The sequence below is a fragment of the Eriocheir sinensis genome, chromosome 51, assembly GCF_024679095.1.
Source record: "Eriocheir sinensis breed Jianghai 21 chromosome 51, ASM2467909v1, whole genome shotgun sequence".
NCBI lineage: Eukaryota > Metazoa > Arthropoda > Malacostraca > Decapoda > Varunidae > Eriocheir > Eriocheir sinensis.
Genome location: NC_066559.1, coordinates 3,380,885 through 3,394,541, shown reverse-complemented (window position 1 = coordinate 3,394,541; position 13,657 = coordinate 3,380,885). Strand labels below are relative to the sequence as shown.

At 45.7% G+C, this 13,657-nt stretch overlaps 1 protein-coding gene across 4 annotated transcripts in view; it reads right to left on the bottom strand.

The window, feature by feature from the left end:
• The window catches only part of LOC126982542 (spondin-1-like), a 42,891-nt gene that overhangs the window by 2,633 nt on the left and 26,601 nt on the right, over positions 1-13,657 (bottom strand). The window contains exons 3-8 of one of the 4 annotated variants that reach the window (XM_050834682.1): positions 11,423-11,527; positions 9,842-10,021; positions 9,280-9,381; positions 6,900-6,983; positions 2,122-2,382; positions 72-396 (exon numbers count right to left, since the gene is read on the bottom strand). In XM_050834682.1, coding sequence (XP_050690639.1) covers positions 72-396; positions 2,122-2,382; positions 6,900-6,983; positions 9,280-9,381; positions 9,842-10,021; positions 11,423-11,527 — 1,057 coding nt within the window. The remainder of the gene's footprint in view (positions 1-71; positions 397-2,121; positions 2,383-6,899; positions 6,984-9,279; positions 9,382-9,841; positions 10,022-11,422; positions 11,528-13,657) is intronic. The other 3 variants (XM_050834684.1, XM_050834683.1, XM_050834686.1) reach the window with 3 other exon arrangements.

The window sequence follows — 13,657 nt, the reverse complement described above, 5'->3', positions numbered from 1 at the left end:
CATCACTAACAGGCCCATTCATCCTTATATAGAAAACGGGAAGTGTGTGCGGGATGGTTGATATTACTCACGTATCTTCTTAAGTCCCTTCCTGCGTCTCCTCTCCTCCCGCCTTTGCTTCCTGCGCTGCTTCCTCCTCTTCTTCCTCTGCTCCTTCTGGTAGTTCTTGACAATGTCGTCGATCACCGCCATGGCGTTGCCGGGCGGGATGCGGTTCTGCGCCACCGGACCGTGATGGCCGCGACTCACTCCAAACTTGTCTCCTCCTCCCTCCACACGCGTTACTTCTTCCTCCTCCTCCTCCTCGTCCTCGTCCTCCTCCTCAAGGTCTTCTGCTCTTCCTCTACCTCTTCCGGCTCTTCCTTCATCCTCCACTGAGTTGCTCATGATGGAGACCTGTGAAAGGGTTGGGGTGTGAGGCTACATTTTTTATTTTTTATTTTGGGGTTGGTTGCTGGGGGTTTACAGTAGGTTAATTCTCTCTCTCTCTCTCTCTCTCTCTCTCTCTCTCTCTCTCTCTCTCTCTCTCTCTCTCTCTCTCTCTCTCTCTCTCTCTCTCTCTCTCTCTCTCTCCCATACCTTTACCCTTCCACACACTCCCATCGTAACCACCCCCAATACCTCCCAGCTTGTCTTCACCTCCTCGCCACACGGAGCCTCACCATCACCCTCACCACCACCGGATACCTCCACCACCACTGACACCCCCACCCCGGACCCCCCCCCCCGCCGCCACGGACCCCCCCCCCCCCAGAACCCGCACCGGCCGCCCCTGGCACATATATGGTGTCACGGAGCCCGGCACCCACAACGCCATCATGAACTTCCTGACGCCAGCCATTACTGGAGGACCCGTCAGGGGGAGGGGGGGGGGAAGAGAGAGAGAGAGAGAGAGAGAGAGAGAGAGAGAGAGAGAGAGAGAGAGAGAGAGAGAGAGAGAGAGAGAGAGAGAGAGAGAGAGAGAGAGAGAGAGAGAGAGAGAGAGAGAGAGAGAGAGAGAGAGAGAGAGAGAGAGAGAGAGAGAGAGAGAGAGAGAAAGGAGAGGGGGGCGGCAAAAATTTGTTTACAAATAGGTACAAGAGTATAAGGGAAATAAAAAGACTGGCAATTCACCATCAGTCCTTCATGGACTTAAGTCTAAATAATATTAACTTAAAACTTAAAATCGTAATTGCCTTAACTTATAACATATTCCTAAACGTAACTCTTTCTTAAAAAAATACGCTTTCGTTCTGACACCCTGCCTGGCCAATCTCATCGTCTCTGCCTTTCAACATCTGCCAGTCCTTTCAGCTGGAAGTACGCCTATATACAGCCTATGCCTTAGAAGGGTGACTGCTCTGATCCTTCAAACTACTTTCCTATTGCTTTACTTTCTTGTCTTTCCAAAACTTTTGAAACAATCCTCAACAGAAAAAGTTCTTAAGCATCTATCAACTTCTGACCTCTTTGATCACTAGCACAAATTCCGTAAGGGGCGTTCAACTGGTGATCTTCTTGAGTTCCTCTATTAACAGTTTAGATGAAACATTAATTGTTGCTTTACACATATCGAAAGCTTTTAACAGAGCCTAGCATAAATATTTGCTTTCTAAACTACCCTCCTACAGACTCTACTCCCTCTTTGGAGTTTCATCTAAAGATTCTTTTCAGGCCGATCTATCTTTGTTGTGGTTGACGGTCACTGTTCTTTTTCTGTACCTATCAACAATGGTGTTCCGCAGGACTCTTTGTTTTTTTTATCTCCCGCTGTCTTTCTGTTGCTCATTAATGATCTTTCCAAAACAAACTGTTCCATCTACTCACTACTACTACCTACTATACTCCTACGTCACTGGTAAACTTTGAAATAGACTTCCTTTGAACGCTTTCAAGAGGGGATTATCAAGACACTCCTACTTCCGAAAGTGACCACCTCTTTGGAATACTCTTGTTATTTTCTTTGCGACAAAAAATAGCACAGCGTTTAATTTATCTTTTTTAATCCTCATGTGCCTCCTTCACTGTAAACAAAACAGAACAAAACAAAACATTGCTTAATTGGATCCAATTATCCAGTACCTTATTTGTAAAGAACTTTTAACAACCCCCCTCCCCACTCTCTCTCTCTCTCTCTCTCACCCTCCTGACGGGTCCTCCAGTCCTGGTTGGCGGCAGGAAGTTCGTAAGGGCGTTGTGGATGCCGGGCTCCGTGACACCCGTGGGCCAGGGGCGGCCAGTGGGGGTCCTGCGGGGGTTGCCGCGGCGGCGGGGGGCTGGGGTGTCCTGGGTGGGGGTGTCCGTTGTGGTGGAAGGGGTGTCAGCGGTGGTGGGGGAGGGCGGGGTGGTGGTGGTGGTGGTGGTGGTGGAGAAGCTGCGTGTGGCGAGGAAGGCCACGCGACTCTGAGTGAGGACGAGACGGGAGAGGTTACGAGTTGAGGTTGTGAGAGGGAGATGAGAAGAAGGATAAATAGAAAGATAGATTGATAGACAGATACATCAATAGGTAGATAGGTAGATAAATAGATAGGTAGGCTGATAGATTGACAAATAGATGAGAAGAAAGATAAATAGAAAGATAGACTGATAGACAGATACATAAATAGGTAGATAGGTAGATAAATAGATAGATAGACTGATAGATTAACAAATAGATAACGAAATAGACTAATAAAGTGGGTGACAGGAAATGCATAGTTGAAAGTGGAAGGCTTCTAGTTGGAGATGAGAAAAAATGATGTATACGAGCACGAGGCAAAGATGAAGGAGGAACAATATAATAATGATGATGATGATGATGACTATGAGGTGGAGGAGGAGGAGGAGGAGGAGGAGGTGCAGGAGGAGAAGGAAGAGGAGAGGGAGGAGGAGAAGGAGGAAGACAAGGTGGAGGAGGTGATGGAGGACGAGAACGAGGAGGAGGAGGAGGAGGAGGAGGAGGAGGAGGAGGAGGAGGAGGAGGAGGAGGAGGAGGAGGAGGAGGAGGAGACCTAAAAGGGAAGTCACTGTAATCACTATTTTCACCATCACTAAAACAACATCTATGACACAAGACCAGGAAGAAGAAAACATCGATATCATTAGTAGCATATCAGTAATAAAAATAGCAATAATAATAATAATAATAATAATATAAACATCATTAGCAGCAGCAGCACGTCACAACACCAAAGGGAAGGCAGGGAAAGCTTTAAATGGTAACTCCGCCACGCTGTTATGAAGAAATGAAACGACTGAATGATACTATTAGAATGTTTCAGAAATAATGACAGTAATAACACAACACAAACACCAGCGACAACACTAACGCCTAATCTCTTAAACGTCACATCAGTCTTCATCAACAATAATGTGGCTGATTCTGTCTCTTTTGACCTGTTTTCAAGGCGTGGGTAGTTGGTTTGGTTGACGGTTTTATATCACTCCTTACGACCGAGTTTGTTTTATGTCGACTTAACTGTGAAAATCCAACACTTCTAACTCCGTCCCATAAGTAGAATTAACCCGGTAGCTGCAGGGATCATGTTTCTTAAAGGTCCATCTTAGCGAGAAAAATGAGAAAAAATCATCACCCACGCAAACCATTTCATAATATATATCAACGCATTTATGATCAGTTTATGCATCATCTATTTTTTGGGGTTTATATCATGGCAAAAATGTGGCCCGTCGCTGGTACACGGTAAAGCCACAAATTTGTCCCGTCGCTGCTACCCGGTTAAAAAGCCAAACTACCCACATAACTGTTAATGAATGCTAATACGACGTTTTAATAGCAATGATAATAGTAATGCATCGCCTTCCTGCTGCCTCCCTACCGCTCGCCTGCTTGCACGCGGTTACCTGCTGAAGAGGTTCGTTCCCCGCCGCCGCTGAACCAGTCTCTCTTTCCCCTCCTGTCGCCTGGTGGAAAAATTGTAGGAGTTTTCAACATTTCCATGGGGGGTAGTTTTAAGACCCTGGTGGTAGTCTGACCCTTATTCTGTACCATGGACCTAAAAACACTCATTAGAACCCGACTGATCTCCTTTCTGGCCTTTGGAAATAGTTGACGTGAGAGGAAGAAGCGTCTGAGAATATTAATCTAAGTCGTTTTCACTGGCTCAAAAATTACCTACTATAAATACTCGCAGCATTCCTTCATGCAAAAATTTAAGTTGGAAGCGGCTTGTTTTTTGTTTTTGTTTTCTTTACTCCCTATATATACAAGAGTCCTTGACGGGAGAATTAAATGTGTGAAAGCTGCTTAGTTTTAGATTTCAGCTGAAGATTTAATAAAAAGCTCGCGTCCCCTCCACACACGCAGCTGGGAGCGGAGACACCTGGCGGCGGCGTGGGAAACATTGCACCCTTTCACGCGGCGTTTTTATACGATTCGCTTGCCGACTTTTTCTCGTTTACCTCCGCGGGACAAGGCGGATTCTATACATGGAAAAGCGTAACGAAGATAAACGAAGAAATAGTAAAAAAAATGGCGTGGCGGATTTGAATATGCAAACAGACAAATCTTAATCAAGTTAATGTTTTACGGTAAATTAAACAAATCAAGGACTGAAAAAGAAAAAAGAAAGGTGTTGCATGCTGGCCCTTAGAGGAATATAGAAGATGGCATAATGTCCGTCGCTCGGGAAGAGAAACTAAATGAGACAAACTAAAGTCTAAAAGATCAAATGAGACTAAATGAGACAAACTGAAAACTTGAAAAAAAAAGAAAAGAAAAACAAGCTGCTTCGTGCTGCTCCGAGAAAGAAAACGGAAGATGCTAAAAAATGTCTCGCTCGAGAAGACGGAGATTTTTTTTTTTCATTGTGAGGGACGCGGAGAGAATATCATCCCTGCCAGCCCTTCACGGTGACGCAAACTCAGCGGCGGCGGGTTAGGGGGATGAAGGGAGCAACATCATGTGACTCAGAGCAGCGCCGGGTCACCATGACACTGAACACTTCACCTTTGTAATGGGATAATGCTAAAAGATCAGTATTCCATCAGTAGTCTGTGATGTGCCTATAACATGTTTGAACGTGTCCCTCTTCGGTCTGCGTCATTAACTTCAAATTAATATATATAACAATTTACACACCTCCCGCTAACAGTGAAATGTACAGGGAGCGTTAGAAGCGGCCATCAGGTATCAATCTGTCCTAACTCTGAAACAAAACCAGAACCAATGATGCGCCTGTAAGATGTTTATGTGTGTCCCTCTCTCTTCTTTCTGCATCACTAAGTTCAAAGCAATATAAGGGTAGTCCTCGAGTAACGATGGGATAACTCGAGGGCTACCTGTATGACACTTTTCACACCTTCCTCTAACCGCGAAATGTCCAGGAAAGTGCTATCAACAGTCATCAGTCTTCATTCTGTCCTTACTCTGAAATATAACATGTGATGAGACTAAAAACAACACTTCCGGTTAGAATAAACAAGCATGAGCGTGCTAAGTGATAACCTGACAACAGCAAATCTCAAACGAAGGCGGCAGGGGCGAGGCAGACTCAGAGGCCACCACTTTGAGGGCCCACACATAGCAATGCTCCCGCCCATGCACACACACGTAACACATACACACACAAACACACACACACACACGGGTCTATGCATGACGCTGGGTGTTTATATATGGGTGTTTAGGCCACATATAAGTGCAGGCTTCTAAACTACTGCACTCCTCTAAGCGACACTTGCACATATTACTCCTTTATGGTTTAGGTTTTTAGATGGTACACATTAACACTACTCTTCCTTTGTCTAGGCTATACACACACACACACACACACACACACACACACACACACACACACACACACACACACACACACACACACACACACACAGAAGGCTACACACATGACTAAGCTATGTTTACACGAGGCTACACTGCGAGGGACGCTACGCCAGTAAGACACAGAGGCCGGGGTGGCAGGTGAGTGTGGCTTCGAGCTTCGTCTCTCACGCACGTGCCGAGGACTGTCCGTCTTCTCGTCATCAAATTCAAGACTTCTGAGGTTTTCATGCGCGCCACTATGGTTTGGTTTCCCATTCCCTGAGGCCGAGGCAGCGGTGGACGAGTGATTCTGTTCAGATTCAACAGGGACATAGGCAAAAATTGGTTTACTAACAGGGTGGTGGATGAGTAAAAGACTAGATAAATTCATCCTGCGTTCTTATGTTCTTATGTTAACTCGGCTGCACATCACTGTCCGTTGAGGGTCTGCTTGGCCATCAGTAACACCCAGTCACACCAGTCTATGATTTGGTTTCAGTTCCACTTCTCGTCATATGACTGATTTGTTTTGAGATCTGGGTGGGGTCCTGAATTGGTTTGTTTTGAAGCCTGGGAGGGGGAGGATGGGGTCCTGAACTGGTTTGTTTTGAAGCCTGGGAGGGGGGGAATGGGGGCCTGAAATTGTATATTTTGAGGCCTGGGTAAGGTGGATGGAATGGGTTGGGCCTGAATTAGTTTATTCTATGTCTCGGGTGGAGTATAAAGAGGCTTTGTTTTAGGGTCTGGGTGGGAAAGTTGGTGCACGGCTGCTGTAACTAAGTAAGGGCGGCATATACTCGGGCACGCCCCCTCCTGGCTGGATTATTAGCGGGGTATGCAGGTGGGGCACCGCCCCGCCCCGGCACATGCGTTGAGGCGCGAGTGGTGGCGACGACGACGACGACGACTCAGACTTGCACTTCAAAGTAAAACTAAAACTGGAGAAATACGACAAAAATGCAATGCTGAAGCGGAAAAACGACAATCCAAAATGCAGGAGGCGGGGAAGTCCACTACGCTAGAAGCAAAAATCGAGGGTGTAAAAAAAGTATGGCGGGGGGGAGGGGGGGAGAGGGGGTCTATTTTCTCGCCGCCACCACCGTCACCGCCGCCGCCACAGCCACGGCCTCCCTGCCCCCTGGCGCGAGACTACCTCTACCTTGCTCTTGACGGAGGGCGTGCGGGCTGCCAGCGGGCCATCCCCGACGCGCCCCCGGCCCCGCCCACCATGCCCAGTGACCGCCTGAAATGGGAAGGTCATGACCCTCTTGTGGTGTGTGTGTGTGTGTGTGTGTGTGTGTGTGTGTGTGTGTGTGTGTGTGTGTGTGTGTGTAGGTCATCGTTCCCTGGGTTCTGAGAGTTCATGGAGACTGCAAGTGTTTGTTAAGGTAATATAACATCGGTGACTAATGATGGCAATGATTCCTTTCCTCTCCCTGAAACAGAAGACGAGGCGAGCGCCGCCCCTCGACGCTGCCCCTGGCCCGAGGTTGTCCTGGGGCGGCTAGGTGCACTTATTTCTACCTATCTCCCTATCTACATTTCTATATGCTTACCAATCTATGTAGCTACCCACCTACCTACCTATCTAACTATCTTTCTATCTATCTATCTATTTGTCTGTCAACCTATTTATCTATATGTACTAGTACGTAATACTTGCTTGTCTATCCTGTATCTATATACCCACCTACCTACCTACCTATCTATTTGTCTATCCACCCTTCTATTCATCCATCCTAGCACTCTTCCGTTGACTTCATGAATAGTTTTAGTTTATTCAGAGTAGAATGTCAAACGTCTATCATTGTCAGGTCAATATGCGAGAGTGAGAGGGAGAGGGCGAGGGAGAGTATAATGAATAAGTGCAGGGGGACGGCAGGTGAGTCGCTTCTAGAATTCAGTAACATTCGTAAATACATTTCAACCTTTCAGCGGAATGAAACAACGCTTCTTGCCAGGGAGCAACACCCCTTCGTCTTCTCGCTCGAGGAACAAGAAAGCAATGACGAGGCGTATTGAAACTTGAAGCTCATATTCTCGAACACTTCAAGGCTTAACCACCCACGCTCGAAAAGACTCGTAGAAGTTGTTGTGATTATTTCCACGAGTAGTTTTATGCGCCTACTGATAGTTTGGCAAGGCTTCTGCACCATGAACGTGAAGAATACTCATGGCTACCAGACTAATCTCTATTGTGGCCTTTGAGACTATTTGTGATGAGAACCGAAAGTGTTTGAGAATACGGTCCTCAGTATAATGGAATTTACGTCGCTCAAAACGATGTCTACGACTTTCCGAATCTTGACACGCGTTGATACTTCGCTTCCTTGCCGGTTTTTGATGAGTGAGTAAATCAATTTTGCATGTAATAATATAAGAGTTCTTTTTAATGTTAAGTTCAAGAGGCTGACTACTAAAGAAAGAAGGAAAACTAGTGACGATGTTGTTGTCTTTCATGTTTCGAGATGTGTGAAACAGTTGAAGCGTCCGGATAAGGAGCGTTTGGGACAAAACTATTTTATTATTTTAGTTTTACTAGGAAAGGTAGGCTACATATCCCAGGAAAAACAAGACAAATGTTGCAAAGGAAAAATAGCCCTCGATACATCAAATACAAGGTCACTTTTCCCTTCCAGCTTGCTTCTTGTTCTTCCTGTGCTGTGTAGCCTGTCTCTCCCAAACCAAACGAGAAAAAAAATGACTGTCCCGTACGTCCCTTTTAATCCAAACGCCTCAACTGTGATACAAAGTCCGACATTCACTTCAAAAGTCTGACACGCCTATACTGTCCTTGGACGGCAATTGTTCCCTTAAGTAGCAATCAGGGTGGTGGTGGGGGTGGTGGGGTGGGTCGTTAATATTTATACAGTACCTAACGCTATGAGGTTCCATGGATTAGGTATGCATGTAAACGTCATCTTTCCCAGGTCAACAGTAGTGGCGCATAGTCTGCCATTTCAAAAGAAGGCAAGATCAACTTTTAAAAGGTTTGCTTGTTCGCTCACCAGCACTTATTTGGGTTAAGGTAGAATGTGCTTGAGTTTGTCGTATTCTTCTCTCCATCTCTCTGGTCCTTCTTCCTCTACTCTCTCTTTCCTCCTTACTTCTAATGTTATCTATAGTGCTCTCTGTCCTTCCTTCCTCTCCTGCCTTGTCTCGTCTCTCACTCCTTCTCTCCATCTCTCGTGTCCTCTATTCTCCTCCTTACTTCCTGTGTTATCTCCAGTGCTCCCTGTCCTTCCTTCCTTTCCTGACCTGTCTCGTTCTCTCACTCCTTCATCCGGTTCTCTTTCTGCACTTCACCCATCGTCCTCACACCTCCTTCCTCACCTAGTTCTCCCCCGCTCTCGTTCCATGTTTCCTTCCTCCTACATAACCCACATCCATCCTGCCCCAGCCTGCCTTGGTTCCCTAATTCTACCGTCAGACACCTTCACCTACCCTGCCCAGCCATGTCTCTTCTCAGAATCCTCCCGTCCCACCCTCACCCACTCTGGCCCTTTCTCACCCTCTCCCCCTTGTCCACCTGCCCTCACCTGGTCGCCGTAGTGCTTGTAGGCGATGTCCTCCTGCTTCACCACGTTGTAGGAGGCCGGGTCTGACACGTCCATGGGCTTCCGCAGGGTGTATTCCTTCTCCTGTGAGGCGTCGGCGCAGAGGGACGGACAGACACACACACAGGTGGGAGGAGGCACGAGAGACAACGTTAGTATGTAAAGATAATGCTGGTCTTTGCAACATGTCTACTTTAGGCCCTTGGGAATAAATCAAGCAAACTTTAGAAATAAAATGTAGGAGGAAATGTGATAACTACCGGAATGCATAATTTACTACAGTAGGCACAATCACACTTTCCAAAAAATTAATCTGCAATAAATGACTGAAAAAGAGATAAGTGTAAACATTAGCCGACGAAATTCCGTTAAAAACAAATAAACTTACGGAATAACAATACCTGAACAAACCAACAACTGTCAAATAAGTATCAACACTCTCTTAGGAAACTTCACTGGGCTTATCAATGCAAACGTAGGTGAGAGCAAATGGTATCCGTTTCTATTAATTTTTCTTTCTTCTCTCGGCCTTGTTGTGACTCGCCTTGGTGATGGTGAAGGTGGCGATGCGCGGCAGGTGCTTGAGCGTCGGGTAGTTGAAGGAGTGCGCGGGGTGGCTCGGGTAGTCGGCGGTGATGCGAAAGATGCGCTCCGGCGGCGTGGTGGGCCAGTCCGGCGAGGTGAAGGTCAGTCCGTTGTCCGTGCCGGCGTCCAGAGGGTCAACCTGGGGCAAGTGGAGAGAGGGGTTAGAGGGGGTCATCCTGGGTCAAGTGAGGAGGGGGTCATCCTGGGTGAAGTGAGGAGGGGGTCATCCTGGGTCAAGTGAAGAGGGGGTCAGCCTGGGTCAAGTGAAGATGGGGTTAGCCTGGGTCAAGTGAAGAGGGGGTCATCCTGGGTCAAGGGAGGAGGGGGTCATCCTGGGTCAAGTGAGGAGGGGGTCATCCTGGGTGAAGTGAAGAGGGGGTCATCCTGGGTCAAGTGAAGAGGGGGTCATCCTGGGTCAAGTGAGGAGGGGGTCATCCTGGGTCAAGTAAGGAGGGGGTCATCCTGGGTCAAGTGAGGAGGGGGTCATCCTGGGTCAAGTAAGGAGGGGATCATCCTGGGTCAAGTGAGGAGGGGGTCAACCTGGGTCAGGTGAGGAGGGGGTCAAGATGGTACGACGCACTTCACGTGTCGGCATCCTCTGTTCACATTAGCTCCTAAAACATAATTCCTCCTCCATCCATGTCGCTCATTCACTGTCAGGAAAGCAATGCCAGATTCACGTGTAATACACCTTCCATTATGCTTATATGAGACATGGGGTATTTAAGTTATATTTCCACTACATTTTTAGGCATTCATTATCATATATAATTGAATATATCCCGAATAATTTATCGTGCATAATAATGGTTATCGGGGGCAACATGGCCGAGGTACTACATACTAATTTATTGGTCCTTTGGCAGACTAAGATAACCTGAAAATGACAAATCTCACCGTCAAGTATTTCTCTTTTTTTAAGTGAAATTATAAACAATTAGTGTCCTTACATGCACGTAGAGACGATGTGCTTATCTCATCCATGTGGGAAGCCAACCTGGGGAGACTAGTTCTCTTTAATTTGAAATGACTATTTTGGTTTCGTTCATATGCTACACACATAAAAGAATGAATTATACCAAAAAAAAAAAAAAAAAAAAAAAAAATCGAAAAAACCCATCGTGGAACCACCCTACAAAATTGTTAATGTCATGCCAAAAGTCTTTAATTAAAAAAAAATATTAGCGCTACCTGGCATTTTCCCCAACTGTGAATGGAAAAGTCAGGCTACACGAGACAGGTGAATGCTGGGAAAGGTTAAATCTTACTGTTGGATGTCAGTTTACTTTGGGCGGGGCTGTTTTTTTTAATGTCTACGAGAACAGGGTACAGCAGGGTGTTTTTGTTTATAATCTAGTATTACACGTTGTTTATTTGCACGGTATCTATTGTATGGGTGGGTTATCTATCTATTTTGTCCTCTACCCATTGTCCACTTACTGTTCTCTAACCATTCTCCACTTACTGTCCTCTACCCATTGTCCACTTACTGTCTTCTATCCTCCGTCCACTTACTGTCTTCTATCCTTCGTCCACTCACCTGGATCTTGACGTTGTCCACCCAGTTTCCGTCTTCACAGAGGTCGAAGCTGTCCACCCCCACGAACCAGTCAGGTGAAGGAACGATCTTGGACACGAGCGACACCTGCGGGAGGCACAGCCAAGGTGAGCCACAAGACCAGGTGATGGCGAGGGTAATGTAAAGGTGATGGTGAGGGGGAACATGAGGGTGGACACGAGACCTTGTGAGAGGGAGCATGAGCGAGTACATAAGGTCTCTAACATGGTAACATTGAGTTCAATAAAAAAATACATATTATATAACATGTACACTGCCAAAAAGGGTAAAATAGAAATTAAAAGAAATAATAATACAATAGGTTCTCGACAGAATAACCAGTGAACTTTAAAAGGGAATGAAAGCAAAGGACTACAATAGGGTAACACAGGAAAAAAAATAAAAGAATTACATAAACAACTTAAAAGGGAAAATGAGAGAAGTAAATTATAAAAAAAAGATAGCAAGTGGAATAAAAAAAGGCAACATCGTAGTAACTTAAAAAAAGGATGTTAGCGGCTTTGAGGGCAACTTAAGTACGCCGATGGAAAACCTTAGCAAAAAAAAAAAAAAAAATAAATAAATAAATAAATAAATAAATAAATAAGAGACCACGCACCGTTTCCTATTTATCTTTTTTTTTCTATTTTTTTTACACAAGCTTCAGATATTAAAACATACGTAGGCGTGTGTGTGTGTGTGTGTGTGTGTGTGTGTGTGTGTGTGTGTGTGTGTTCTCCGTATCTTGGCCCTCACCGTAATTAGGAACCCGTGCATAACACAGCAAGGGCACAAAACACACGCAAAAGTTTTCTTGTTGAACCGTTCCTCTGAAAAAAAAAAAGTCATATCCAATGCATTTTTCTTCTTAGGAGAGAGAGAGAGAGAGAGAGAGAGAGAGAGAGAGAGAGAGAGAGAGAGAGAGAGAGAGAGAGAGAGAGAGAGAGAGAGAGAGAGAGAGAGAGAGAGAGAGAGAGAGAGAGAGAGAGAGAGAGAGAGAGAGAGAGTAAAAAGCAAGAGAGAAAGGCGAAAGAGAAAAAAAAACATTAAGAAATAAAAGTTTTCCCACTAAATTACTCCGCCCACTTTGTTCCGCCGCCGTCATGAAGGCAAGAGACTCCACTATATAATTTCCTCGGCAAATATATATTCAGTGGACGTGTGTGTGGGGGTGGGAGGGGGGCAAGAGCGGGAGTGGAGGGGGTGGAGGGAGTGGCATTTTCTCAAGCGTTAGCAGGTCAGAGCGGCGCCACAATCCCCCTGTCGGGTCCCCACCTCGTTAGTTTGGCACAGAGCAGGGACGAGAGAGAGGGAACGGAACAGTCCACGTCTAATCTAAGAGCCCGGGCCAAGCAAATACAATCTAGCCCAATCCTCCTAGCCAGTCCAATCTTAGAGTCTGGGCCGAGCAAACACAATCCAGTCCAATCCTCCTGCTTAGCCCAACTCAATCCAGACCAGCCCATTTTAGCCCAACCAAAGCTAATGTAAAGGAAGGCAACCCAGCTCACTCCAACCAAATTCACCTTACCAAAGAATGACATCCTAGTTCAAATCAGCCCAATCCAACCAATCAATGCGAGCCTAACCCAGTTCACCCCAAGGCATCCCAGGCCATAACTACTACTACTGCTACTACTACTACTACTACTATTACCGCCCCTACCAACACCAGTACAGCCACAACCACCACTGTCAACACCACCATCCCTAATCTGATTTCCAATAGACGAAAACAGAGAGAACCTGCACAACAAACAATTATATATAAAAAAAATCGCACCCCCCCCCAAAAAAAAAAAAATGGCCCACACGTAGAAAAAAAAAGAAAATATAAGAAAAATAAAGGAAAACATAACGCAGTATTCCCAGAAGCCGCGACTAACTAACTTACCGAAGCCTTTCCCTTTCTCTGCCTCTTGTAAGGTAAACAAAACAAAAAAAGAAAAAAAATATAATACTTCGAGGAAAAGAAGAGATAAAAACGGTAAACTGTCCCAGAATACGTAAGTGAGGGGGAACACATGAACAGCGACCCCCACTGAATGTTTAGTTTTTCTTTTACGTAAATGGAAAGTTTTGAAAGAATTCATGCGAGTTTTGATATAAATGAAAACACCAATAATCAACCATTTTATCGATAACTATATATGAATGCAGTTGTTGGGGTCGAGGAGCAGCGTTGCCAGATTATCGTATTCACCAAACGTATTTATC